The following is a 26203-nucleotide window of genomic DNA, read 5'->3' on the forward strand; positions in this document are numbered from 1 at the left end:
CAGAATAAACCCTTATTAGCAAGTTCCTAAAATAGCTGATGACGCTGTTATTTGTTTCTTTAATTCTTAATGAATAACTAGAAAATAGGATATCATGAGCTTAATACCTTTATTATTGAAGGTCAGCGCAGTAAAGTTAGTGTGACTATTCCAAAGCAAAGAGGGTAAACTGTGGTTAACCTTTATTTTTAGAGACATCCATTAATTCTAGAAGATTTTTTTTTTTTTACAAAGCTTGCAAGGTTAAAGCGACCATTTAATTACACGGAAATGTTTTTTTGCACTTTATTTTTATTAATCACAGTCTCACTGTCATTTTTATAATATAGTTTTCATTTATTGGACTATATAATAAAACAAATGGTGAGAATGCAATTTAAAAAAATGGAGTGCAAATAACATATCCCTAATTATATGCAACATATGTTAACAAAAAAAACAATTCATAACATTGTCATCAATGCATACTAATTTGAAAATAATAAACTCAGTATGCTAATTTTTCTTTTCCCTAGCTGTCCTGTTCAAAAGCTTGTAGTGAAGAGTTTTACTATCACCAGTGCCTCTAATGTGCCAATTGGCAGACTACAAAACTTTGGCTTTAAGTTGTGGGCAGGAACATTGAGCACTAAATAAAAAGAGTAAAGGAGGAAAAAGAAAAGAAAAAACAATAAGAAGGATTTTAAAATAGCAATTATTTGAGTTTCAAATTATGATTGATTTATGAAGAGAACTGCACATAAAACCTAGAGAATAGGATTGTAAATTATTTGAGATAATTTTGTGAAAAAATACTGTAGCACTTTTTTGACGTGATGTATGTGAGATAAAAAAATGATTGAAAAATGTGTTGATGATGCAAATAAGTCAGTGTGTGTAAATAAGGTATAAATAATGTGCATGACAAAATTCTTCCAGGAAGGTTAACCTGCAGGAGAAGCAAGTAAAAAGCTCATTTGATAGGGTAGGTTGTTTGACAAAAAAAAAAAAGATAGGGTAGGTTGTTGACATTAAGCTCATTTAAGAAGCCAAAAATTTTGCGTGTAAATTCAAGCAAGAGAAAATTTTCTCTTTCAAAATCTTGCTAATTGGCTTCTCTTGATAGCCACATAATTTTAGGTAACTTTGTCTTTTATTCGTCAAAACAAAAGGCCAAGCGTCTTCCTGAAACTCCCAATGCGTGCAAAGCTCCAAGCGTCTTTTTTAGGTGCCAAACCGAGCAGTCTATTTCATTAGACCAAACAAATTAACACGAGTGAAAAGGGCACATGTAGCAAAGTTGGTTGGAAATATGTCAGCTAGCTAGTCAGCATGGTACATGATATCGTCACAAGTCGCAACTCAAGCTGAGAGCAATTATTGCGATGGACAAACTTCACTTTGCACCCCTAAACTTGTATCTATTTCTTGCTTTGCACTCTAAGTTTCAATTTTGGATGCTCTGAGCTTTAAATTCTTAATTTTGGATATTTTATACCCTAAACTCTCAAATTTATTCCATTTAAGTCCAATCAATAATAAGTTTTGCAAAATTAACCGCATGGAGGATAAAAAAATCAATAATAATGTGCTGAAAGTAATTAAAAGATGCCAAGGTATCATAGCAAAAAATAAAATAATACATTATCATTAATTTGTATCATCTATTATCTCATCAATTTTGCTAACAATATTATGGAACCTATATATATAAATGATAATATGCTAAAAACGGTTAAAAAAGCTAAGGGATCTAATTGGAACAAAACGGTACATTATCATTAATTTTGACAACCCTTTATCTCATTAATTTTGTGGACATAATCATTGATTGGGTTTAAATGGGACAAACTTTAGAGTTTAGGGTGTAAAGTGTTCAAATTAAAGTTAAGGGTGCAAAGTGTCAAAAATTAAAGTTTAGGATACAAAGTGAGAAAGTGATACAAGTCCAAAGATGCAACGTCCTGGAGTTAATCCTATTGCGAAAATGAAAAATTATCCCTTTCAAGGCTACTATCAGTCTTGACTTGAAAAAGGTAAATTTGGCAATAATGTTTTTTGAAAATTCTATGTGGCATTGAAATTTAGGATATGGTATTAACATTAGTCTGTTAGCATAGATTTGGACCAAAATGCTATTTGATGATATCTAAATAGTTACATTTTTTTTTGGCACTTATAATGTATCTCTCCAGCATCTTTTGTTTTGCCTATTATGCTTCGCGAAGTCTAAAACTTTTCAGTGTAAAGCTTTCGTATTAAAATGGGGTGCTGCATTTCTTAATGGGAGATAATTTGAATAACACTCTGTTTGGAGCTTGTCATTCTCTAATTGCTTCCTTATTAAAGTATGATTATTGAAGTTTTTCATCCTGTGATAGATGGCTTTCTGGAATGCATTTTATTGGTGTTAGGAAATTCACAGTGAAAAAGGAATTCCAAAAAGTGGTTGAATTTTTAGAATGGAGAGAGTTGAGTTTTTTCGTAGAATTGATTTCTTAATAAATGATCTATTCAAAAAGGTAAAAAGTGATTTCTGGGATTAGATTGTCAATAAATTGGTTAATTAAAAATCTATTTTCTAAAATTTTTTAATGATGTTTAAAAAAATCCATTCAAAAAGGCAAAAGTGATATCTGGGATTCCCTTAGTGATGTTTTCTGTTTTTTATGATGTTTTAAGGGTTAGTTTGGTGACTTTTTTTTTAGTGTTGTTTTAAAAATCTGTTTTCTATTGTTTATTGTCTTGTTTTTGCATGTTACTCCATTAGTGTGTATGTATATTGTTTTAGATAGTATTTGTGTTGCATGGACCAATTACTACCGATACTTGAAAAAGTCCTTGACCCCAAAAACTTGTACAGTAACATCATCCATGCCACCAATGTCCTAAAAAGAGCGCTTACCAAAATAATTGAAGTGGTTCAGACTTTAAAACGCTTATGAAGAAAGGACCGAGATTTCAAACTATTGAAAGTACATCAATATTTTGAGGAGTTTTTGGGGAAAAATTATTGTAGTAATTTTTTTTTGAATGTGACATGTATGAGATAACACGATGATTGTTTTCAGAATATAATATATATGAGATAAAAAGGTGATTGAAAATTATATAAAAAGAATATTTACCAAAAATGTAACAGCTTTTATTCAAAAATCACAATCCAAACAAGGCCTCAAGATAAAGCTCATCCCAGAAATAAGGTGACTTAACAAGCTAGTGTGTGGGGTAGGAATGGCGTAAAAATTTTTCAACAAGTTGGAATGCATCCCAAATAACTTGTTCAATATTGTAACAAAAACATAAAAGTCCAATGTTTTTCATTTTGAAAAGTACATTTCAGTTGTGTCACAAGTAAGTGGCATTATTTTAGCCATATATTATGAATGTTTGCCTTGTTAGTAAAATTTGGTACTTTGTAACATCGATGGACGGTTGTCAGTGGTGAATTGGCTAAAAGCAATGGAAAGAAAGGTAACAGTTACAAAGTACCAAATTTTGTCTTTCAAGTGGATTTGGACAATAATTAAGAACAAACATACTTCTCTCTTATGGCTCAAGTCTTCACTTTCATTCTTGGATTTCAAGTTCAATCTTTTCAACTGGGGCGGGGGAGGAAAAGGAATGGGTGCTGCTTGGATTTCAAGTTCAATCTTTTCAAGTGGGGCAGGTGGTGGAAAAAGAATGGGTGCCGGCAGAATGGCAATAGGCACTGGTGGAACAGTGATGAATACCATTGCACATAAAAGATGGTTGCCACAACAGGAAACCTAATCCTATAACCAATGAAACAGAGTAAATTGCACGGCTAAATGTAATTGCCAAGCTTGTTTAAAAACACACCTATAGCATCACAGTTTTGCATAATAGAACATACTATAACGTTCAGAAGGGGTACTGCAGTAACTGATGCAAGTCCGAGGTCTGAAGCTAGACAAGATTCATCTGCTGTTGCTCAAAAGCCATGAATCTTGATGTTCTCCTTCTTCACAATACCAGCCTATTGATCCAATAAAAGAGAATTTGTTTACTAGAACTAGAAGAGAAACAGAAAACAAACATTGTACTTTAACAGCACTTATGGTATCTTACCTGGACAAGGAAGGCAGAGACGTTCTTCCTTTGATCACCTTGAAGTTGAATCACCTGCCGTGAATAGACGACGAAATGAGAATTCTAGCCGCAGTTATTGGGGACAAGTGAAAAAACCATTCACAGATTCTGAATTGAATGAATAAAAAAGCCTAAAAAGCCAAAGACGCTTCTTGCACTTCATTTTACTAGAACCAGAATTGACTGAATTGTCACAGAAGTTTAAGTCAGGGCAATAAATCACCTTGCCCAGCTCAGGGTCTTGGACAACAGTACCATTACAACAGAAATCTTTCTTGAGATCTTTCAGTATCTTATTGTAACTGTATTCCTTCCTCAACCCTTGCACAGTTGTCAGGCTTTTCCTTCCATTGCGCTGCTGTACCCGCACATGGACATACTCCTTTGCGCCAGCACCTGAATCATCAGCAGTTGCATCGGCAAAAGGATCTGCTCCCACCAATATTCAACCAAGATCATTTTCACATATTAGTCCAGTTTGAAGTAGCAGAGGGAGGATAAAAGCAAAACAGCGCTACTAATGGCTTGTAACTATGCAAAGAAAGGGGTAAACGGAGAAGTTATATACCAAAAGTTGTTGGAGTCTGGATGTCGAGTTCAGACATGAAACTTTACTGCTTTACAGAGGACAGATGTATCAAAGACTCTTGGCCTTTTATCAGAGAGACAACAGCTGAAACAGATGGAACATGAATGTCAATCATAAATATAGATCCAAGCACAAGATGGTGTAAAGGAACAACAAAAATGTTCAATGACAACAATTATTTTACAAATTTGACATCTTATTCAGAGACTATTGATGCTGATCATTTAACTGCATTAAGAAGTCACAATAACTCAGCAATTCAAAGAACCTAAAAAAAGATTCAGAATTAAAGTCTATTTCCTTGTAGGAGTTCTGTCGTACAAAGGTTATCACACAAAGACAAACAGAAGGGTTGAAAACTCTTTGAGAAATTAACTTGTCTGAACTACTGGATGCTATTAACATCAATCAACTGGAATGTTAGTTCTAGAATTAAACCCATACGACTTGCTTTATCCTAATAAACTGGTCACCCTTCTCTATCACAAAACCAGAAGCAAAGAAAACATAGTAGACCCATTCTAACTGAAGAGGCACACCTCACAGAATACATCACTTGATAGACCCACAGATGCCAGTTTGAAAGCTAAAGCATTCCAGTTAGAATTGATATAAAAATGTCTTTATACTTTTTAACAAAAGAGATGTGCATTCCTAGCAATCAAAATTGAAGCAATCTCTATATATACATATACATGTACATATACATATACAAATACACATTTGTATCTATATCTACATGTATGTATATGGATTTGTATATGTATGTATGTGTATTCTCGTAAAGAAATCACATGTATTGTTGTTTCCTGACACCCTTATGGCAGCAAGAAGAAAGGAATTAGCAAAGTCAAATTCTTTTATATTGTCGAAAACTTCAAAATCACTGCTTCAATTATGTTAATAATTTAGCTCACGATAAGAGCAAGAAAAGTTGCATACAAATCCATAACCAAACTAATCCAAGTTTAAAATAAGAAACTATAACACATTACACCTGCAACTAACTGAACCGATCATATATCGACAATAAAAAGCTTATCCTAGCAAACCACATGCTTTGACGCCTAAATCTGCCTACTAATAATAATAACTAACAGAAAGCACACGAATGAAGCGATTCCAAACCTCTTAATCAGAGCAATACAACCACCAAGAATAGCTTAAATATCAGTTGTCCTACAAAATAACTGCTTAAATTCGATCATGCTGTTCAGGTTCTTGATCACAAACAAGTCTATCATACAGCAGGGCTGCAAGGGTAATATACCCATCTTGCAATATTAATTCATTCTATAAAAAACAAGAAGAAACTCAAATACTATTAAAGATTCATCCTTTTATTTTTTTTTCTCCCTATTTCGTGGGTCTAGAGTTTCAAATCAAAGTTTCAGCAAAACGGAAACCTAAAAATGCCTAATTGATTTATAAATTGAGCTTCTTTTTCTCAAATACCAGATGTAAAATTAATTTACCATTCTATTTGAAACTATTCATAAATCTTTAACCAAAAAAAAAAGACAATTCCATCAACTTAGTATAATTCCACCATAATCATAAAAAGACAAAAACTTTAATTCCTAATCAGAAAACCAAGCAACGATCTAGCTACAAAAAGGGATAACAAAAATTCACAAAAAAAAAAACAGAATTTAATAATATGAGCTCAATTCGGAAAAGAAAGCCCAAAGAAAATAAAAAAGTTGAGTAATTAACATACCCACAATATACAAATTGGAAAACAAGCTTATACAACAAAAACCAGGATGAATAAAGTTATTGAATCAAGAACACATACCCTTTATACGTATGATTGAGGGAGAAGAGAAGGGCAGAGAGTGAGACGCTGAGGAATTTGAGGATTAGGTAAAGTGTGTGCGTAAAGGGGGGCCGTCCTTTTAAGACAGATTTTTGCTCTGTGTTATTATTTTTATTTATTTATTGCTGATTTTAATTCTTGGTTTTGTTTTTTTTTTTTTTTGGGTCACCTTATCCTTTTCTGTCAATAAGGAGATTTCCTCGTTCATTTTTTTTTGGGGTCAAAACCTTGTTCATCAAATAATTTGTTTTATTTTGATTGAGTGAAGTTATTTTGGAAAATGATAAGCTGATTACCAAATTTACATGTTTCACCCCATTCTTTCCTTAAAAAAAAATTATTGTGGGAGTAAATAAGGACAATTTGGAAGCAAATTTATTAGTTTTCTTTTTTTTCCCTCTTTTTAATAATACTTGCAAGGAAGTTACTTGACTTAAGAAACCATCCCAAAAAAAGCGGAAGAAAAGAAAAGGAAAAAAAAGGAAAAATCATAATTGCAAAGAGATTAGTCAAGCTTTAGCATATGGGAGAGAGTAGAATTGTTAGCGTGGATGATTGGGAAGACATAATCGATAGACGTGATTAGATTCGATTTGTATTCTTGATAAAATCTGGCATATTTTGATCAAACCCTTTGCGTGGGTTTGGCATGCATTTGTATGGTCTGGAAAAGACTTATTTATCTTATTGTTTAAGGTCTTTTATCCATCTTTGGTTTCACCGCTTGCTGTTTTGTTTTGTTTAATAATAGTGTTTTGTCTGGTTTAATAATGCTGTCTGTCATAGTGAGTTTTACGGACCTACTGGACCAGAAGCTTCTCAAGCTCAAGCATTGAGCATAATCCCATAAGCTAATGGCTTTTTTAGGGAATAATGATTTAATTCACCATTTTTTTCGGACGGAATCCTCTGTCCATTATATCTGTTTATTTTTTTTATCCAATGTAAAATTACGTAATTTCACTTATTAATACTGCTGATGTGGTACATAACATTGAATGCATATTTAGGGGGTGTTTGGTAAATGGATTTTAAATTCAATAATATTCTAATTGTATCCATAGTCTTCTACTTTTGGAATTTCAAGCTGCATGATTCAGATGAGATTATGCAAGCATTTGAGGACGAGATCTTTGAGTTTGTCAGAGTTGCAGTTACGTTCAGTCATATTGATTTAGAAAGTAGGCTCTAATATCCTAATTGTATCCATAGTCTTCTACTTTTGGAATTTCAAGCTACATGATTCAGATGAGATTATGCAAGCATTTGAGGACGAGATCTTTGAGTTTGTCAGAGTTGCAGTTACATTCAATCATATGTTGATTTAGAAAGTAGGCTGTCAATAATATCCTAATTGTATCCATAGTTTTCTACTTTTGGAATTTCAAGCTACATGATTCAGATGAGATTATGCAAGCATTTGAGGACGAGATATTTGAGTTTGTCAGAGTTGCAGTTACATTCAATCATGTTGATTTAGAAAGTAGGCTGTCCATGATAAAATTGAATTTGAAACCCAATTACCTAACACCCTCTAAATATGTATTCAATGTTATGTACCACATTAACAGTATTAATTAGTGGAACTACGTAGTTTTGCATTGGACAGGATTACAGGAAAAATGGACAGATATAAGGGACAGGGGATCCCGTCTGTTTTTTTTTTTTTTTTGACTTAATTCACTTACATAATCTAATTAAGAATGTAACATTGCCTTTAATTCACGTAAAGAAGTTACATTACTGAGTCCAGGATTTTTTTTTTTTGGGGGTTCTGCCTGGTGATTTCCACAAGTTGCCATATTTGTTAAAATTCTTGTGAATGTAGTTATGAGTTTCGTGATTCTTAAAACAGTTGCAGAAGCCAGACAGAGCAATCTCATGTGGTTCAAGAATTTGCTGATGTAATATCAAGATAATTATTCAGCAGTAAAATAATTAGTGCTACATCTCTTTTGAACCAAAATCTAAACCTTATGCAGTCTTTCAGTTTCTCTCAGTCTGAAGTATTCATGCAACCTTAACCATATAGCTTCAGTAGATCAAAGGAAAACAGAAGAGATCCCACAATTTGAGACACTAATGAAGAATAACCAGATCAGAATCGACCTGGTCCAACAGTTCCTTTGAAAACATAGAGAAAATCTCCATTTTCAACTCCATGCCATCGCAGACTACAATTTTCGCGCATTATTCTCTGTTTATGGATGAAAATATAGTCATCTGGAGGAAGTATTTTGTTTGTCACGAGCAACCGTCTCAGCTCAGTTAAAGTACTCGAATCGCTAATGTCCAAAGGAATGGTTGCTGCATTTAGCAATGTAGAGGAGGTCTGAACTGCCAGACTAAGCCTTCTTGTAGGAGGATCAGCAATCATTCGAGATGTGCTTTTCAGGAAGACGATGATTTCTGCTTTATCTGAGATACCATAATTGGTTAGATAGCGAAATCCCTCATCCATTTCTTGTCCTGAGAAGTACAATGCCATTCTCTTTATTGGGGTGCCATCAATGATGTGGATTTTCTCTTTCAGGCTTCGAACAGTTTCTGTTTTTTCGACCTCAAAGGTAGTCTTTCTTGCTGAGAACTTTACAGTGATTTGGATTTTACTGTGTTCTTCAATGAGTGCTGGCATGGAGTTGATGTTCAAATGGATTTTGGTGGATTCGTTGATGATGGGATAATCTTCCATGTCGAGTCCATCGATCAATTCCCAACCCCAGATGGTTAGAGTTTGTGAGGCTACTGGAATGCTGAGCAAGTGCTCTATCTTCTGTTTGATATTTAGAACTGTTTGCTGAGGCTCTACGTCAATGGAAAATTCACTTCCTCCCATCACAATTGTGACCCTCATGCTGCAAATGTAGTTGAATGTGATCTTATTTTCTTGATTGGCCAAAATGAGGTCAAGGGAAATCAAGTTAAAGGCAACAGAGGAGTCACACAGCAGCCTCAGCCTGAGGCATGCTGATGAGAAATTTGATCTGATTGCAGAAGGTTGCAGAAGGTCATGATTTAGCCAATTGCTAATTAGTGGAATTTATGATGATGAATCATGTCGTAGGCATGAGTATGACCATTTGTATGATATATGGCCATTCTGAATTTTTTTCGTTCACTTAGTCTCGAATATTTTGAGGCATGCAAAATGTACTTTAGAACAAGATTATACCCTAGAGAATGAGAGAGAGAGAGGGGGGAGAGAACAAGAGATTTTTTTTTCTTTGATAATTAAAAGTTTGGATGGGTTATTCTGATTATCACCGTAGATCAGCATATTCCTTTAAAACCATACTAATACAATTCTCACATTAATAATGAGAATATGCCCTCATGATTTATAAAAAAGTAATTCATTTTTATCAATTGATCCAATTTCTGTTGACAAGAGGAATGGGGAACGAGAGAAAGTGATAGATGAATGCATTTCTTTAACTTTCAACAATAGATAATAAACACACACACCCAAAATCTAAGATAGCTCCATAAGTTTATTCAAAAGGCAATTACTGACTTATAAGTAAACCCTAGGATCTTAAATCCTACACACACATACTTATCACCACCGATGTGGGAACAAGGATTTTTGGGGGAAAGGGAATTGGGAAGGCAGCTTAAGAGCCGTGACTACTCAAAATGCATTTCTTTAACGAAATGGAGGATTTGATAAAAAGTGTCTGCTTTTAACAAAGTGGTTAACAGATTCCTTCTAGTTGCGGACTAGACCTTTGGAGAGATTCACCGTACAATGAAACATTGTGAAGACTGGAAACAATTTGAAACATTAGTAAATCAAATTGGGCTGAAATTGGTAGAAAGTTACTATTGGACGCCTGACAACTGTTATGATGAACATTGATCTAGACACAAAAAAAAAAAAGGGCAGAGCAAGTTCTAAGTGAGGAATTCACCTTCAAGCTCAATCTTATTCGGCAGTACAGAAAATTGGTTCAAAGTCCTTAAATACTTCTTTGACCTTAGCCTATTAACACTGTCCACAAAAGCCTGCTTTATACCAGTTATTGACCCATGATCCTTATGGGCTTCATTTGAGGAGCCTAAAGGCTTTTCCGACCCAAGATCAATTAGGCATTGCGAAACTAGCTCACTACTTCCATGTACAATTCTTTTATAAATTCGAGAGACTCTAACGCCTTGTTCTTAATTGATTTTTGAAGATACGAATTAGATTCTGAATTTGACGAAACTATTTTAGTGTAATCTCAATTACTTTTCATATTCTGATTTTAGATTTTTTAAGTTTAAAAAAGTTGAAAATTAGAAGCATCTATTGTTGTGCTTTTTTTTTTATTTTGATTTCCTAAAATCAACTTTTACACAATCAGAAGTAATTAAAATAAGGCGTAAATCTTACATAGAAAAAAGAAGAAGACTTGAGAGTCGAACTTGGATACTTGCAATTATTGCGTAATATCTTTATCAGCTTGAGTTGGATCTAGAGAAACATATATACCAGTCAAATTTTTAATCTTTTATTCTCTTAATGGAAAAAATGTTTCACATAGATATCACAAATGCTTCTATCAAAGTAAATAAACGATTTTGGGCTGCCCCTATAAGTTCTATTGGGTTGTTGTAATGGTTAGTTCTACAACTTGAAGTAGTGGATTTCATGCCTGTGCACAGACGCGGTCCCTTCCCAAAGTAATTCCTTTGTCTAAACTAAAACCTCTTTGACATGGACCCAATAAAAATGACCATGAGCTAAGCCCTCAAGTGCAAGCCTGCTTTGTGATGCTTCTTGATTAGGGACTGAAAAGTACGTCAGAAGTGTTGTGCATAATGGTACAAGATGGTTAGGCCAATAAATTAAAAAAATAATAAATTCACAAAAAAAATATTTTATACACTTTATCCAAAAAAAAAAAAAAAATGTAGCATAAGGTGTTGGAAGGCCGTACTATTGTCATCCCTAGGTTCCAATTCGATTCCCTCTCATGAAGGGTTTCCAAAGGAAAATTAATGAATCAATCAATGTTATATTAGTGATATAGGTGTAAACGAATTTAGTCAAACTAAACACCCTAGTGTTCAAGTTTGTATGATTATTTTAATGAGTTTGAAATTTTGTTTCAATTTGATTTGTTTAATTGTTGAATCGAGTCTGAATGAACTTTTATCGAATATAAAACGTTATTCAATTTTGGCTTAACTAGTTGGCGAATCAAACTCGAACGTGCTCGACTCTAATATCAAATAGTTTGATTTATCTTTTACCCCTAAATAGTGACTCACTAGTTCATGCACTAGTCCAAGTTTTGCTCTTCCTTTCAATAAATTAAGGAACAAAAATTTTAATATCGATATCTTAAATACTTCAATAAAGTTGATAAACATTTTGGGCTCCAGATACCAAATGCCATTTGGTAATAAATTGGACGTTTAGTTCTTTACCGTCTCATGATTCATGGTGGAGGAAGCTTGGCTACCTTAAGAACACGCAATTCTAATAGAAATTGTACTAGTTAGAAAAGGAACTCCTTAATTTTGTAGACCAGCAAAGTCAGTTGGAATATACCTTACGAGATCAGGCATTTGCACCTTCTGCTACAAAGAAGCTGTAGCAAATCTACAACTGTTTAGGTTTGTACTCCTACCTGAAACTGTACTTTCATTCCTTGAAAGTACATTATCTCTGTCAGGACTGTAATGCCATAGTAATGAATATATGAATATATATATATATATATATATATATAATTAGAGTGATTATTGCAAGTTACACGTCTGTATGATTTTAATATTGATCAAAGATTCCCTTAACCTGCAACATGTTTTTGCATGCTAAAAAAGTGACATGCATCTACAACCCTCGCCAGCCAAGACCCAAGATGAAGTCTTTTTGTAACTTGTCACCCTTAATGTTTGTAGGTTATCCACCAGGGTGGAATCTTCCTTCATCCTAGTGAAACTTGGTTAACTGGAGCCATGGTTAAGGACAATAGTATTATTATTGGAGGGGTTAAATTCGCACACTTTCATCTTAAATGCACATATATTTGATGTATTAATGATTTGCATCTCTAGCATTAAAATTTGTACCATGTACAATTTTTTTGTGTATGCGTGCCCTTCCCCAAAAAACAGCCAGTAGTATTCTATCCATAGATCGGAAACAATCGAAAAAATAGACTTAGTATTTCTTGGAATACTTGCTATAATGCTATTACTAATTGTAATAATCCATCCACATATGTTTTTATCCTACCAAAAGTAAAGAAATAGAACTTAATACCCCTTTTGATTTGGGAATAAAAGAGTGTGGCCCCTTTTTCACATTTTATTGTTGCTTGCAGACATTATTATTCAATGTGAGTGTTTATGTGGCATATTTTGGCGTTCACAGATTAAGACAGCACAATGTACTGAAAACTTCTTCAAGAAATGCTGCCAACGGTTGACATTTTGGTTCCAATATGTCTCCAGCAAGGACAGAATCTATTGCCCAATGTAGTATCTCAAGTTTATAAGATCAATTACTCACAAGTATATTGCGTTAATCAAATTCGGATTGTAGGGAACTTTTCTTTCATATCTCAACAAACTTTTGACCTTTGTTCCAGTTAAATGGATCACGGGCGACATGTATACTTCAAAAACATGAAGAATAAATAGTTTTCCCTCTAAAGCTCATTGGTAGAAGAGCTTCTGAATCTAATCTGCAACCGCTATTTACCAAAATGGGAAACGATTTGTTGATTCTGGACTTTATGCAGAAGTTGCACTACATGTATTATTATTATTATGATTTTTAGGTAGTTGCAAACATGTAGTACACCTAGATAGATTCTTTTTCTTAATATATATCCAATAAAAAGTCAACCTTCCATCAAAATTTAGCAAGTTGACAACACTAGTTGGTCACTATATTCATTCATGACAGCTCTTGTCTGAAAAATTCAAAGGCCAAAACTCAAGTATAAATACTTGATCTTAATCATTATCCATGTCACATCTGAAAATACTATAACACAGACGATTGATCTGAGTTTTCTTCAGCAAGAAAATGGCTTTTCCAAGAAATGTTGCAATTTTTCTGCTTCATCTTGTACTTCTTCCTATTGCATTTCAACATTGTAATGCAAAGGGCCTCAAACTTGATTTCTATAAAAAGACATGCCCCGGTGCTGAGGCAACAGTCAAGCACATGATGACCGGCTTCATGTCTCGAGCACCAACTCTTGCTGCTTCTTTTCTCAGAATGCACTTCCATGATTGTTTCGTTCGAGTATGTAAATTTATTTGTCTTAAAAAAATTATACTTTGTTTATTACTCCCTCTATTGAACTAGCAATTTCATCATTGTCTATTGTTTGTTTGCAATCAATTGTTTATGTTGATTTAATTTTGAATTGCATTTTTCGAGAGTTTTTATGAAAAATTAATACTGTAGCACTTTTTTTTTTTTTTTGAGATATGACGTATGTAGGATAAAAAAGTTATTGAAAAATATGTTAAAAGAATGTTTAAAAAAATAAATTTTTTTAACCCAAAACTAGCCATCCAAATGGGACTTTTGCTTTTTGAAAGTACGAGTACATGTCATGATAGTTTTCATTAAAAAATATGCTTTAGGATAGAAAATGTAAAAAATATGTAAAGAATTTAAAGATAAGAGTTTAACAATTTCTGTGATAGGTGCGAATAGAATTGGCTTAATAAGCCTCAACATTTTCCTTATTCTGCACGTTCTCTTACTAAGCAAAACAACTGATTTAATGGCAGGGGTGTGATGGTTCTGTGCTACTGAATTCCACTAGGAAGAGCAAATCCGAAAAAGATGCAATTCCTAACCAAACTTTGAGAGGATTCCAAGTGATTGACACCATAAAATCTGCACTGGAAAAGAAGTGCCCGGGTGTAGTTTCCTGTGCAGACATCTTAGCCTTGGTCGCTCGAGATGCAGTCTCATTGGTAAAAAAAAAAAAAAAAAAATCCATTATCTTCTGCTAAATTAAGTGTTTCATACTTCATGGAAGTGATTAATTTTCTTGAATTATGATATGTAAATGTATTTGTTTACAGCTCAATGGACCATTTTGGATTGTGCCTTTGGGACGAAGAGATGGAAGAGTTTCTTTAATGAATGAGGCCTTGGCAAATCTTCCACCTCCATTTGCTAACATTACTGAACTCAAAGCATCATTTGCAGCCAAGGGTTTGAATACAAAGGACCTGGCTGTCCTGTCAGGTAATTTAATCTTGGGGCTAATAGTTTGCATGGTTTATAAACTTCCTAAACAATTCCCTTTTACTATTTAGTGTTAGAAATTAAACAATTTGTTCTAAAAAAATATGTTTGTACTTCCACGACGCAATATGTTTACGATTAAACAATGTTTACACATGTCATACTTGTGACTCTGATTAAGGTTTCTAAATGCGTCAAATTGAGTTTAGAGTTTTGCTTAACATACTTATTAGACTTAACATTTCAGAAGTTGATTTTCTATAAAATAAAATCTTAAACAAAAAAGTGCTTCATTAAGTTTAATTAAGAGAAGTCCAAGATTAAGAATTGGAACAAAAGTTTAAAATTAGAATAGAGTAAGTACATTTTAAAACCATTTTTCCTTTCTTCATATTCTAATATTTATAACAAACAATGCTTTTTAGAGCTACCTAATGGCCAATGCTATCACTAATGTTCTTCCCCTCACAGGAGGACATACAATTGGAAATGCTCATTGCTTTGTCTTCAGCAGCCGTTTATACAACTTTACCGGCAAAGGTGACACAGACCCTTCTTTGGATCCCAAGTACATTCCATTCCTAAAGAAGAAATGCAAGCCAGAAGATGTCACTACACTTGTTGAAATGACTCCTGGAACCGTTAAATCCTTTGATGAAGATTATTACACACTAATAACAAAAGGAAGAGGGCTTTTTCAATCTGATGCTGCTCTTCTTGATGATAGGCAGACCAGGGCTTATGTCAAACTTCAAGCCACTAGTCATGGATCAACTTTCTTCAGAGACTTTGCTGCATCTATGGTGAAATTGGGTAAAGTTGGAGTTCTCACAGGAAAGGCTGGTGAAATTAGGAGACATTGTGCTTTGGTTAATTAAAATGGAGGGGTTTATTTTACCTTTTTTTTGGGGGGGGGGGGTTGGAGCATTCTTTTTTGGTGGTTTACAAATAAATGAAAAGAATAACAACAAATAATTCAGATAAAATAAATTAAAGTGTGGAAACTTTCTTGATTGTATTTTATTTTAGTTGTGTGTTTCTTGGAATAAATTGTTTGAGCTGTTGGGTTGAACGTGTTCTTTTGTCCATTTTACCAACTTGTGCAATAATTAGCTTGAATTATCATATGATGAATATTTTCTCTCCTTCCCTTTCTTCCTCTCTGAATTTTAGACTGCATCTTCATGCTATTGAATTTGCTCAAAGTCTTGAATATTTGCAAAAATAGTTGTCAAAACCATCAAATCGTGCAAGAAAAGTGTGATGGAACTAGTGCTATGTTGCAAAAGCAATCTAAATATTTTTTGCATACTTAAACAACAAATATTCAATTAAAGCTGTATTGCGGTATGGTGCCACGAAATAGTAGAGAAAATGATTCAGTGCAATACGATGTTTATAAGGTTTATCAAGTAATTGCTTTTATGAGCAAGGTCAGAGAAATAAAAAAGATTTAAACAAATAGTCTCGTTCTTGTTCAAGAAGCAATTCATCCAGTATAGAGGCAAATTATTTTATTTATTTCATTTCATTTTATGAAATCTTTAAACTCAAAATATCTCTTGATGGCTGGATGGACCAAAGAATTTGACTTCATCAAGGCTAACAGCCATAGTGTTTGTGAAGGCCCCATACATTAAGAACTACCACCCTCAATAAAAAAAAAAAATCAAGTTTGATAAGTTGTCAGCAAAGATGTGTTCTGTAATCATTATGATTGAATTTGATGTTCCAACTTCTGGTGCTAGCTCAAGAAAAGTTTCTAGTATAGACTATGACTAGAGCTATTTTCTTTTCTTTTAATAATGCTGCAACAATAATTGGGACAAACACAGGGTTGAGGAAGAGAAAGACATATGCGTCAATGGTTCTGGTAAATGCAATAGCAAGACTTTTGGGAAATAAAAAGTTCCTTGCAATTCTACTTTATTGTGTCTTATTGTTTTGGAGCTCATGATGTATGAAGTACAAAGTGCTTGGCATTAACTTCATTAGTTATTTGATGAATACTTTTTTAGCTCACAGATATATAGTACTTTAGCAGTATTTTAGTGAAGGTAAACCCTATAAAATTCCTAAATATTTCACATAAATAGCATGGGTTTTGTAGTCAACAGCCAAATCTTTTGTAATTATGCTTCTCTATTTATCTAAAATTTCACCAAAATTAAGGTAAATTGTCCCTTATTGCTGAGATTGCCTCTGAGGGTCGACCAAACACTTGGTATGTTTGATTGTTAATCAATGCTAATGACCTTGGCTTTGCCTTGCTATCCGCAAGAATGCAACGCAAAAGCACCAACGAAATTGGGTAACCTAGCTGCTCAAGAACATCAATAACCTCCAAGAGTGGGAGCACAATCCCCTTAATTTTTTCTTTCACCAATAATCAAGAAAGTGGGAACACCTCCAAGACCCAAATTTGGACCAAGAGAGGGTGCTAAATCTGTAATATATCTAAAAATCATTCCCTTGCCATAGTATTTAGGCAAATGAATCTAGTCATACCACTAAACACTAGTCATAAGATTCAATGAATATAGTCAATCCATTTCCTTTAATTCCCATGGTAAGATTCTAATTATGCTTAGTATCATTAATATTTTATTATCAATCAAGCCTATTTACATGACATTACCAACTAAGAATTAGGATAATACAATCATTTCATTTAGGTCAAATCCTATGATAAGATTTTAAATACAATTGATATCATTAATAATTCATCAATCAAGCCTATTTTCATTGCTAATTACGACATTTCCCATGGTAAGATTTAAAATACATTTAATATCATTTGTATTTGATTATCAGTCAAATATCAATCAAGCCATTCATAAGATGTTACCAACTTACAATTACGACATTACCTTTTTTTTTTATTGAGTATTGAAACAATACTACTAATATGAGGTTTATATATACCCTACACACAAAACTAAATTATTTTTCTTTCTCTGGCAAATTGATAAACACAAAGTTTAGTTTGAGGGAGAGGGTGAGCAAGTTTTCGGAAGAAGAGAAGAGGGAAGAGAAGAAGCTTTGAAGATGGATAATAACTTGTGACAGCAACACAAGCAAGGTTCTAAAATTTTCATCTTGGGCAACTAAAATATTAAATATACCCTGTTGTCAAGATGGAAACTATTTGTTAATCACATGAGGTTATATATAGATTCTAAAATTTATAAAAGAATTATGAGGAGAAGCGCTAAATTATAAGGGGCTAACATGTGATGTATAGTTCATTTATATATGTTGGATATTTCAGTCATTTAGTTTCTAAATGTGGGTAATAGTTACATTTCAATTGCTTGCTTTTGTAATAGAGGAAAATCTCTGTTGCTTTAATTTTTTAATTCAAATTATGAGAGAATTAAGTATAACTTTTGAAATCATAGAAAAAATATTTGAAACTATCTAAATCATGGAAGGGTAAAGTATAAATTATCCTAAATTTTATTCTTTTTCCCTTAGCCGTGCGTGCATGTTATGGGCAGATTACGTTTGTCCACTTAAAGATCAACACCAAACAGTCTCGTCGTATCACAAATCACGGGCCTGTTTGGCACCCTAGTTTTTTACCAAGTTTTTTGGCTACTAGTTGTGGCGACCCCACTTCCCCCTAAGGCGAACCAGAGGGTTGGCGGGCCGTCTGCCCAACTCTCGCCAGGACTCACGCACGCACACTAACCCGAATCCTTCCGAAAAATAACCTAATCTATTACAAGACAACTTTTCCCAAATAGGATCATCCTTAAATCTACATTAACTTCAGAGATAGCAGTGATAAAAATAACCAGTCGAGGCTCTTAAACGTTCTACGTGCTACGTACCAACTTATAAAGTCGTACCAAACCAGGTAGATAAGTACATAAATCCATAATACAAACTTACAAGCCAAGTAATCAAATTAGGGTTTACACATTTTCCAGCTTCAAGTGGCAATCCACAAAGGAAAATACATCATCCCAAATAACACATTACAGCCCACAGAATAAGTCATAGGGTTCAAGTACAACCCAAAAGGAAAACATAAGTAAGTGTCCAGCTTTCAGTTTCCAGAACCTGTTAAGGAAAAACAATAAACGTGGGGTGAGCTAAACCTCAGTGGTGCCCCAAAACATGCAGTCACTTAAATCAAACAGCGAGTAATAATTTAAACAAATTGAACAATTAGGAAAGCGTATAACAGCACAGGGTAGGATACAGGGGCTCTCAGGAGCCATTTTCCTCGCTTGATCACCATTCATCGTAGTTGACCCTCCGTCAACTCTCACTACTTATAGTCCATGTAGATCCACTCATTTTAATCCTAACCCGTCACCGTTCATACCTCCGCTTCGGGCCCGCACTTCGTCTACCGACGCAGTATACTCGAGATATACCCGTAATAAAATTTGTCGAAGGATTCACCTAACGACTTTATTGTAGTTCGATTCAGGTATTGAGGGATTCACCCAACGACGTAACTACATTTGGATTCAGTCATTATTGTAGTTGATTCAGGTGCCGAGGGATTCACCCAACGACGTAACTACATTTAGATTTAAAGATTCAGGAGAAAATGATTCACACAAGTCACCACTCGAACGGCCAGTGCGATAAGGTACACACTGCTCACTTCGATGGATCAAAACTCATTTTGCAATCTATCACATATCGAGTCAAGAAAGCACTTAATTCAAGTAGGAAAGAACAGGCAGGGACACTCACCAAGAGTGAAGTTCAGATGTCAAGTTGGAAATCGAATTCCGCGTCCTCGCAAAATCCTAAAAACCAAATTTTGAAACTATAAGTTTCTACTCAGCTTTTAAGCTTATAGACATCGAGGTATATTTAATATACTACTAGTCTACTTTTCCTTAGAAGAATCAAGAGTCCCTTAGGTTAAAACTTGACAAAAGTAGAAGAAATGTTTATTATAGTTTTCCTTAAGATACTTATCCTTATAAAAGGGTAACTAATATTATTTTTCTTGAAATAAGTCGACAAACCTCTTAATATCCATGTTAGGAAGTTACTTGAACATTTCTTTAAAGTTACGGCTTTTTGCAAAAACTATCCTTGAAAACTATTTTTCCTAAAATAGGGTTTCTTGCCGAGCAAGTTTTCCAAGCTTTTCACTAAGATTAGTAGGACTCGTATCTTGGAATTTTTCCTATAGTTAACTATCCTAGTGCAAAGCTTAAGGAAAGAAAAGGAATTAAAATAAGGCTCAGAGTTTTCAAAAGCTATAGAACTTAATTACTATAGCTATCAAGGCTAGATTGAGCTAAAGAGAATTATCGAGTTGGAAAGTTTTAGGCAAAACACTAGATATGGAGTTTTATAATATACTACTAGCTGGAAAATATTTTTGGTTAATTTTGATCACAGCTACTCAAGTTCGCAAGGTCGATACAACTTCCACAGCTCCGATTCCGTTTCGAAGTCATAATATGGATTAAAATATGGCAAATAATCACATAGCAAATTACTAGAGTTTCGTCAATCATTAGCCCTAGATTTCAACAAGTGCATTTCTGAATAAAATAAAATGATCAACCAAGGCTTCATCAATCATTAGCACTTGGTTTCAGCAAGCCCATCATAAGCAAATAAAAATAAAAGTAAAGCCTCCAAGACATTCCAGCAATTAACTTTCATCACCCTGTAGTACTTATAAAATCATTCAAATGGCCAAGGGCTTCATCAATCATTAGCCCTTGACAACACCAATTACTTCCAACCACAATTCAATCAAGAATTTAAACCACATGTAAGCTGAAATCTCAATCCAATTCCAAGTTCAGTTTCACGAAGAAACAGGACATTCATACAAAACAGTCCACTTTGAGGATTCACAGACAGCAGTACACATGGAGGAAAAATACGAAATTTCTACAGAATAAAGGCCTATGATTATAGTTTCAAATGCCACTGACGGCGCCTTAACCGGATTTTCCTACACCAAGATATAAGCATTTTGCCTAGACTGGTCAGTGAAATCCGGAAATCTGGAAATTCTTGTTCACTTGTGAAAAACTCCTTTTTCTCTTTTAAAACCATAGGACTTTTATTCAAACCATCCGTACATTTAAATATGACATTCATACCAGTATATACCAAGGCAAATAACACTTAATTCCAGCAAATGGTTCAGCCAAGAATTCATATATATACTAATCTGTCATCAGCTATATATGACAACCATCAATTGGCAATTCACCCACAATTCGAGTGTTTCACCTCTGCATGTCTTATAAAAGTTTAAAACAACATATTCCAGGCATTTCCAATCATTGTGTTTCAAGGAATAATTTCACAACCGAGCTAAAACTCCAATTCAACCTTCGGATACCACAAAACAAATTTCCAGCATTTATTTTCCAACATTTGGGTCAATCTTTTAGTCATTCAAATTTCCAGCAGTAGGTTGTTCATGAATTCAATATTTCTTTGGCTAAGACATGCCATTATACTCTCAACTTCATCATGCAATTACTTGGCTAGTCCGTTAACATTTCCAACTCGAAATTAAGTTTAAACAACTGTTATAATTCTTGAAATTTCCAGGTTTAAACTCACGGTAGTTCATAAGAATTTTCCAGCAATTGTATGTTTTTAAGTCCAGTTTTTCCTTGGTTAAAACAGAGTTTTAAGTACTCCATTAGGACATGCAAACACTTAGCTAGCTAGTAAAGGTTTCCATATCAAAACCAGATTCAAACAACAATTATACTTGTTTAAAACAAATCCAGAAATTCTGTTTAGCATGGCCTTGGTCGAACATACATGTAACAACTCCCCTTTTATTTTTATTTTCTGTTTAAAACCAACCCAATCAATTTCATACAGAGCTTAGTTATCTAGTTAATAACTAGTTAATTGCAGTTATAAGCTCAGAAATTACATTCGGTTAACGACAAAAGTCATCCAAAAATTCCAGAATTTTCCAACAAGTCTCGGATGAAACATGCATGTAGCAGATTCAGTTTCGTTTTATTTTTCTGATCTAAACCCACCAATTAACCACATGCAAAGTTCAATTATCATGTTATTAGCTAGTTATTCGTGGTTGCAAACTCAAAACAATGAAATTGAATCAAATGAAGCTACATTACTAAGACAAACTCTCGGCCAACTCAATAGATTTCCAGCGATTAGATTGGTCATAAATCCAACGTTTCCCTCGGTTAATTCATGGTATTAGGTGCTTAAAATTAACATGCAAATATTTAACTTGCTAATCAATATTTCTAGTTCAAAATCGGATTCAAACACAGCCCTAATCATCCAAGAAAACCAGAAATTCTGTTCAATTAGTCATGGATGAAGTTGCATGCATAGATTTTCTGTTCTTATTTTATTTCCTTGGTTAGCCGAGCTACTTAGCCTCATGCAAGACTTAATTACCTTCTTATTAGGGAGGTAATCCTATTCGCAAGCTCTGGTGTATCAATTAACCAAAATTACAGCTGCGTTTCTGGTTTAAGCTCACGGCAAGTCTAAATTTCTTGCGCACAACAGAAATTCTGTTCTTAAAAAATTCCCATTCGAGTGCCTAACATCAACATGCATGTCCCTAGCTGACTTATCCTTATTGTAATTAATTAGTTAAACACTAAATCAAACTCAAATTGTCGCAGGAAATCAGAATTAATGCTACATTTCTAAAATAGCTACTCGGCAGAATGTTTAGCCCCAAAACAGAATTTTTGTATACTATACCACATCATCCGAATGCACAAATCAACATGCATGGTATTAGACTTCAAGTTTTCATTCAGTTAAGTACACTTAGGTGCTCAGATTGTCCCCGAAAACAGAAATAAAGCTGCACTATCAGCTCGGCTTCTCGGCAGAAACATAACTAGCGCACAGAAATTTTCTTCTTTTCTTAATTATAAATCTGACCGCCTAAACTCACATGCATGTTCCTAGATGTCATAACCTTCTTGTTTTAAGTTGGTTAAACATTTAGTTGAGCTCAGATTATCACAGGAAGTCAGAAATAACTACATTTCCCAATCAGCTCCTCGGCAGAACCATCTAGCCGAAACAGAATTTTCCTCAGCTTTGATTTCAACATCCGATGGCGCAAATTAACACAGGCAAGACCACTACTAGCTTAATCTACCTCTGATAAACTATTTTCATTCCAGAAAATTTACCTCACTCAAGGTTCACTCGTACGTCAAGGAAGCTGAAGTTTTTCCCTCTCTCGGCCTTGCTCACAGGCCTGGTTCTGGTTGCGATTGGTGTGGCTGTGGTTGTGGTTGTCGGTGGTTTCAACTGGTAGAGGTGGAAGCTGGATGGCAACTGGTTGTTTTGGAGAATGCAGAAGGGAGTTGGCTCACAGTTTCTCCCTGCCTTTACTCCAGCTCACGGACGGAACCAGAATAGAAAGAAGATTGCAGCTCGAGTTCCCTCCCTTGCTCTCGGATGCCTCACGACGAGGATGAAGTGCAGTGGTTTGCGGTATAGGAATGAAAAGGGAGGGAGTTAGTGCCGTGGTTTTGAGGAGAGGTTGAGTGTTGAGATGGTTGAATGTTTTTGATTGGTCGGATGGTGCGGTGCTATGCTGCTGTCCAAGGAGTTGTTTGGTGTTGCATGGAAATGTTATGGATGTGTGGTGATTTTGTGGAATTGTGAAGGGTATTTTGGTCTTTTCACATCTCCTCCTAATACCCCTTAAGTCCTTGGCTGTAACTAAAGTCCAAAAATTATCCCCAAGTGTGATTTAAACGTCGAATTATACACTAGTCCTACAAGACCTTAATTATCGTAAGTCTTACGTCCTAAGTATATCTAGGATACTTATATCGTTCTTGTCCAAAATTTATCGATTGCATCTTAATACTAAGGTTTCTGTATACCCTTAATCTTATTCGTAATAAAGTTAGCTATTGCAAATTAAGGAATTTATTTTTAGAGAGTAAACTTAATATCGCTCAAGAATTATAGTGTAACAAAACTGAACAGTTCAATATTGGTTACAATTATATTATTTATTACATAAACATTATCTTTATACTTTAATTCAAAACGATTAATTACAATACTAGAGTTCAGAGAGATTAATTGCTAGGTCAAAGGAATAGTTTACCATTGAAATATGAATTTAAAGTAGTAAAACTAATAAGTTTAGTACATAGAGTAAAATATATTCGCGTAGTCCAATTCGAGAATACTCAATATTTGCACATTTAACGTGTTAGTGATTTTAAAATTGTTTTTACATATTTATTCAAAGACAAAATTCATTCTCCTGAAGAAACGGGACATTTAAATAGGATAGCCTACTTCTGGAGCAAATTAATAACTTGTAAGTGATCACTTATCATACTTCCTTTATTATTAAAACCATTAAAATCAAGTTCGGCCTTATATATAAATTTAATATTCATAATATTCATTTATCCCTTTTTTATCAACTTATTATCTTAATCATTTCAAACCATAAAACATACCTGTCTTCAAAATTAATTTGTATACTCATTCAATCTAATGAACTTTCTCAATCCCATATTAATTATGACTTATAGATACTCCATTCCCCTTACACCGTTATTCTTAATTAAATCAGGATGCTTTTAAATTTCTAAATTTTGATAAGAATTCAATTAGGCGTTTAACTAGCCACTTGATCATCATATGAAATATTTCAAATCTCAAGGTAAGCAACTAAAATAAATGCAAACGAAATACAAGATGATATTTATATATATATTTTTTCAGGGTTCTCACATCCTTCCCCCCTTAAGAAAATTTCGTCCTCGAAATTTCATACTTTTAATCGTAAAGGTCCTTGGTATTCTTTCCGTAATTTATCTTCCATCACTTCGTCTAATTGATAAGAGTTTATTTTACGTATTTTTTGTGTGTTTTATTAGTTAATTTTGGTTTGATTATTTAGTTTAATAACTAAAATAACTAAGGTTTTGGTAAAAAACTACATTTTATGTTAAAATGGCTAAACATTGCATTTTATGGATTTTTATGGTAAAAACTTCATATTTTGTAGGTTTAATGATTCAATCATCAAATGAAGTGCATTGAGAAGATATTTGGATGATTGAAGATGGATTAAAGTGGTGAAAATAAAATATGAAGTGTAAAAAGGAAAAATGCAATTTGAATCAAGAAAAGTCAGGTTTTGACAACTCTGACATGTTTTTGTATTTTGACTATATCTGGAGCTACACAGATCGGATCAAGGTGATCTTGGTACCATTTTGAAGCTAAGAGATATATCTACATTTGGTATGAAAACATCAAAGTCCAGTTCAGCCGTTTTCATAGTCCAAAAGTTGAAATACCGAAATTCAACTCAGCTGTCCAAAGTGGAAAACAGAGCTCTGACCAGTGTTTAGTATTTCGATCATATCTCAGGCTACAAAGCTCAGATTTGGATGATTCTTGAAGCATTGGAAAGTTAACTCAAAGGGCTACAACTTTGGTGTTTTACAAAAAATTCAGTTCAGCCTTTATGATAGAGAAAATCGCAGCTGAAGTAAGGACAAAGTGAATACGCGAGTACACAAAACGTGACTTGTAACCGCGTTTTGTGTAGGCGCGTTTTCCGGCCGCAATTCTGCAATTTTGCTCAGTCAATTCTCTTGTGCTCTGACTACTTTCCAGCTACAATCTGCAAGAGAATTCGGTGCACATGCTTTAGAAGACAAAAGGGCAAGAAAGTTGGCATATTTTCAAGTCAAAAACAATGGCTATTGACTATCTTAACAATTTCAGATTTGGAAATCAAATGCAGCAAATTTGGACCAATGGAAAAGGAGCTTTTGGAGCAGTTTATATAGGGAGCAACCAGGACATGCAGAACTGGGGAGAAGGCTAGAGAAACTCACCAGAAATGTAGTTTTCACTAGAGTTTCCTTGGTTCATTAGTATAGTATAGGTAGAGTAGTTTATCCATCTTGTATTTGTAGTTAGATTTGGATGAAGATTGGAGGAGCAAAGATGAAGAGGTTGATCTCATGTGACAAGGGTGATATCTTTTCTACTACTTTCTCTCTTGTATTGGATTTCATGTTTAATTATAATACAAGTTGGCTTTGTGTTTTTATTATGTTTAGTTAAAGTTTATGCCTAGAGTTATGGTTGAACTTGCTATATTTTGTTAATGATGTTTATTTGGTTATTTGGTCATATTATTTTGAGCAAGCTATTTATCACTTTTGGTTATCTAATCATGATTAACTGGCCATTAATTATGATAATCTTAAGGTGTTAAGTTTGCAATGAAAATTGGAATTTAACACTAGTTCAAAGAAGTGATAAGCCTAGGGAGTACACTCACGAAAGTAGAGGTACACCTATGCGGCTTAAGTGACTTGTTTCATGTAATTTCATAGAAGAAATGAACTTGTAGTTAATTTCATAACCACGAGAGTAGGTATGGCTTAATTACAAGTATAGTTGATTCACTACGAAAGTAGGTTTCACATACATTAGGAAATTACGCCATAACTAATCAAGATAATAGCAT

At 34.0% G+C, this 26203-nt stretch overlaps 3 protein-coding genes and 1 long non-coding RNA gene across 4 annotated transcripts; 1 reads left to right on the forward strand and 3 right to left on the reverse strand.

Moving 5' to 3' along the window:
• Nucleotides 1–3692: 3692 nt before the first annotated feature.
• Nucleotides 3693–6645, reverse strand: LOC113743335 (protein translation factor SUI1 homolog 1-like). Its single transcript, XM_027271317.2, has 5 exons — nucleotides 6480–6645; nucleotides 4661–4765; nucleotides 4316–4521; nucleotides 4072–4125; nucleotides 3693–3979 (listed from the first exon to the last, which is right to left on the reverse strand). Exons 2-5 carry the CDS (start codon nucleotides 4695–4697, stop codon nucleotides 3935–3937), a joined length of 342 nt encoding a protein of 113 aa, XP_027127118.1. The 5' UTR covers nucleotides 4698–4765; nucleotides 6480–6645; the 3' UTR covers nucleotides 3693–3934.
• A 1795-nt stretch (nucleotides 6646–8440) lies between these two features.
• LOC113687481 (polyubiquitin-like) lies at nucleotides 8441–9513 on the reverse strand. Its single transcript, XM_027205085.2, has one exon. The coding sequence runs from the start codon at nucleotides 9352–9354 to the stop codon at nucleotides 8599–8601; it is 756 nt and encodes a 251-aa protein (XP_027060886.1). The 5' UTR covers nucleotides 9355–9513; the 3' UTR covers nucleotides 8441–8598.
• Nucleotides 9514–13515: 4002 nt separating this feature from the next.
• Nucleotides 13516–15590, forward strand: LOC113743560 (peroxidase 27-like). Its single transcript, XM_027271614.2, has 4 exons — nucleotides 13516–13749; nucleotides 14247–14435; nucleotides 14547–14712; nucleotides 15184–15590. The coding sequence occupies exons 1-4, from the start codon at nucleotides 13528–13530 to the stop codon at nucleotides 15588–15590; spliced, it is 984 nt and encodes a 327-aa protein (XP_027127415.2). The 5' UTR covers nucleotides 13516–13527.
• A 3027-nt stretch (nucleotides 15591–18617) lies between these two features.
• On the reverse strand, nucleotides 18618–19482 carry LOC140006349 (uncharacterized). The gene is made up of 2 exons (XR_011813972.1): nucleotides 19429–19482; nucleotides 18618–18780 (listed from the first exon to the last, which is right to left on the reverse strand). It is a non-coding gene; the product is annotated as an uncharacterized lncRNA (long non-coding RNA).
• Nucleotides 19483–26203: the final 6721 nt, after the last annotated feature.

This window comes from Coffea arabica, chromosome 5e, assembly GCF_036785885.1.
Source record: "Coffea arabica cultivar ET-39 chromosome 5e, Coffea Arabica ET-39 HiFi, whole genome shotgun sequence".
Lineage (NCBI taxonomy): Eukaryota > Viridiplantae > Streptophyta > Magnoliopsida > Gentianales > Rubiaceae > Coffea > Coffea arabica.

Excerpts from the sequence above, each read along its gene's own strand:
- LOC113743560 (XM_027271614.2), top strand. The coding sequence starts at position 13,528 with ATGGCTTTTCCAAGAAATGTTGCAATTTTTCTGCTTCATCTTGTACTT. Across the intron at positions 13,750-14,246 it reads TCCATGATTGTTTCGTTCGA|GGGTGTGATGGTTCTGTGCT; the intron begins GTATGTAAATTT and ends ATTTAATGGCAG. Across the intron at positions 14,713-15,183 it reads GGACCTGGCTGTCCTGTCAG|GAGGACATACAATTGGAAAT; the intron begins GTAATTTAATCT and ends TTCCCCTCACAG.
- LOC113743335 (XM_027271317.2), bottom strand. The coding sequence starts at position 4,697 with ATGTCTGAACTCGACATCCAGACTCCAACAACTTTTG. Across the intron at positions 4,522-4,660 it reads CCAGACTCCAACAACTTTTG|ATCCTTTTGCCGATGCAACT; the intron begins GTATATAACTTC and ends TGGTGGGAGCAG. Across the intron at positions 3,980-4,071 it reads TCTCTGCCTTCCTTGTCCAG|GCTGGTATTGTGAAGAAGGA; the intron begins GTAAGATACCAT and ends TTGGATCAATAG.
- LOC113687481 (XM_027205085.2), bottom strand. The coding sequence starts at position 9,354 with ATGAGGGTCACAATTGTGATGGGAGGAAGTGAATTTTCCATTGACGTA.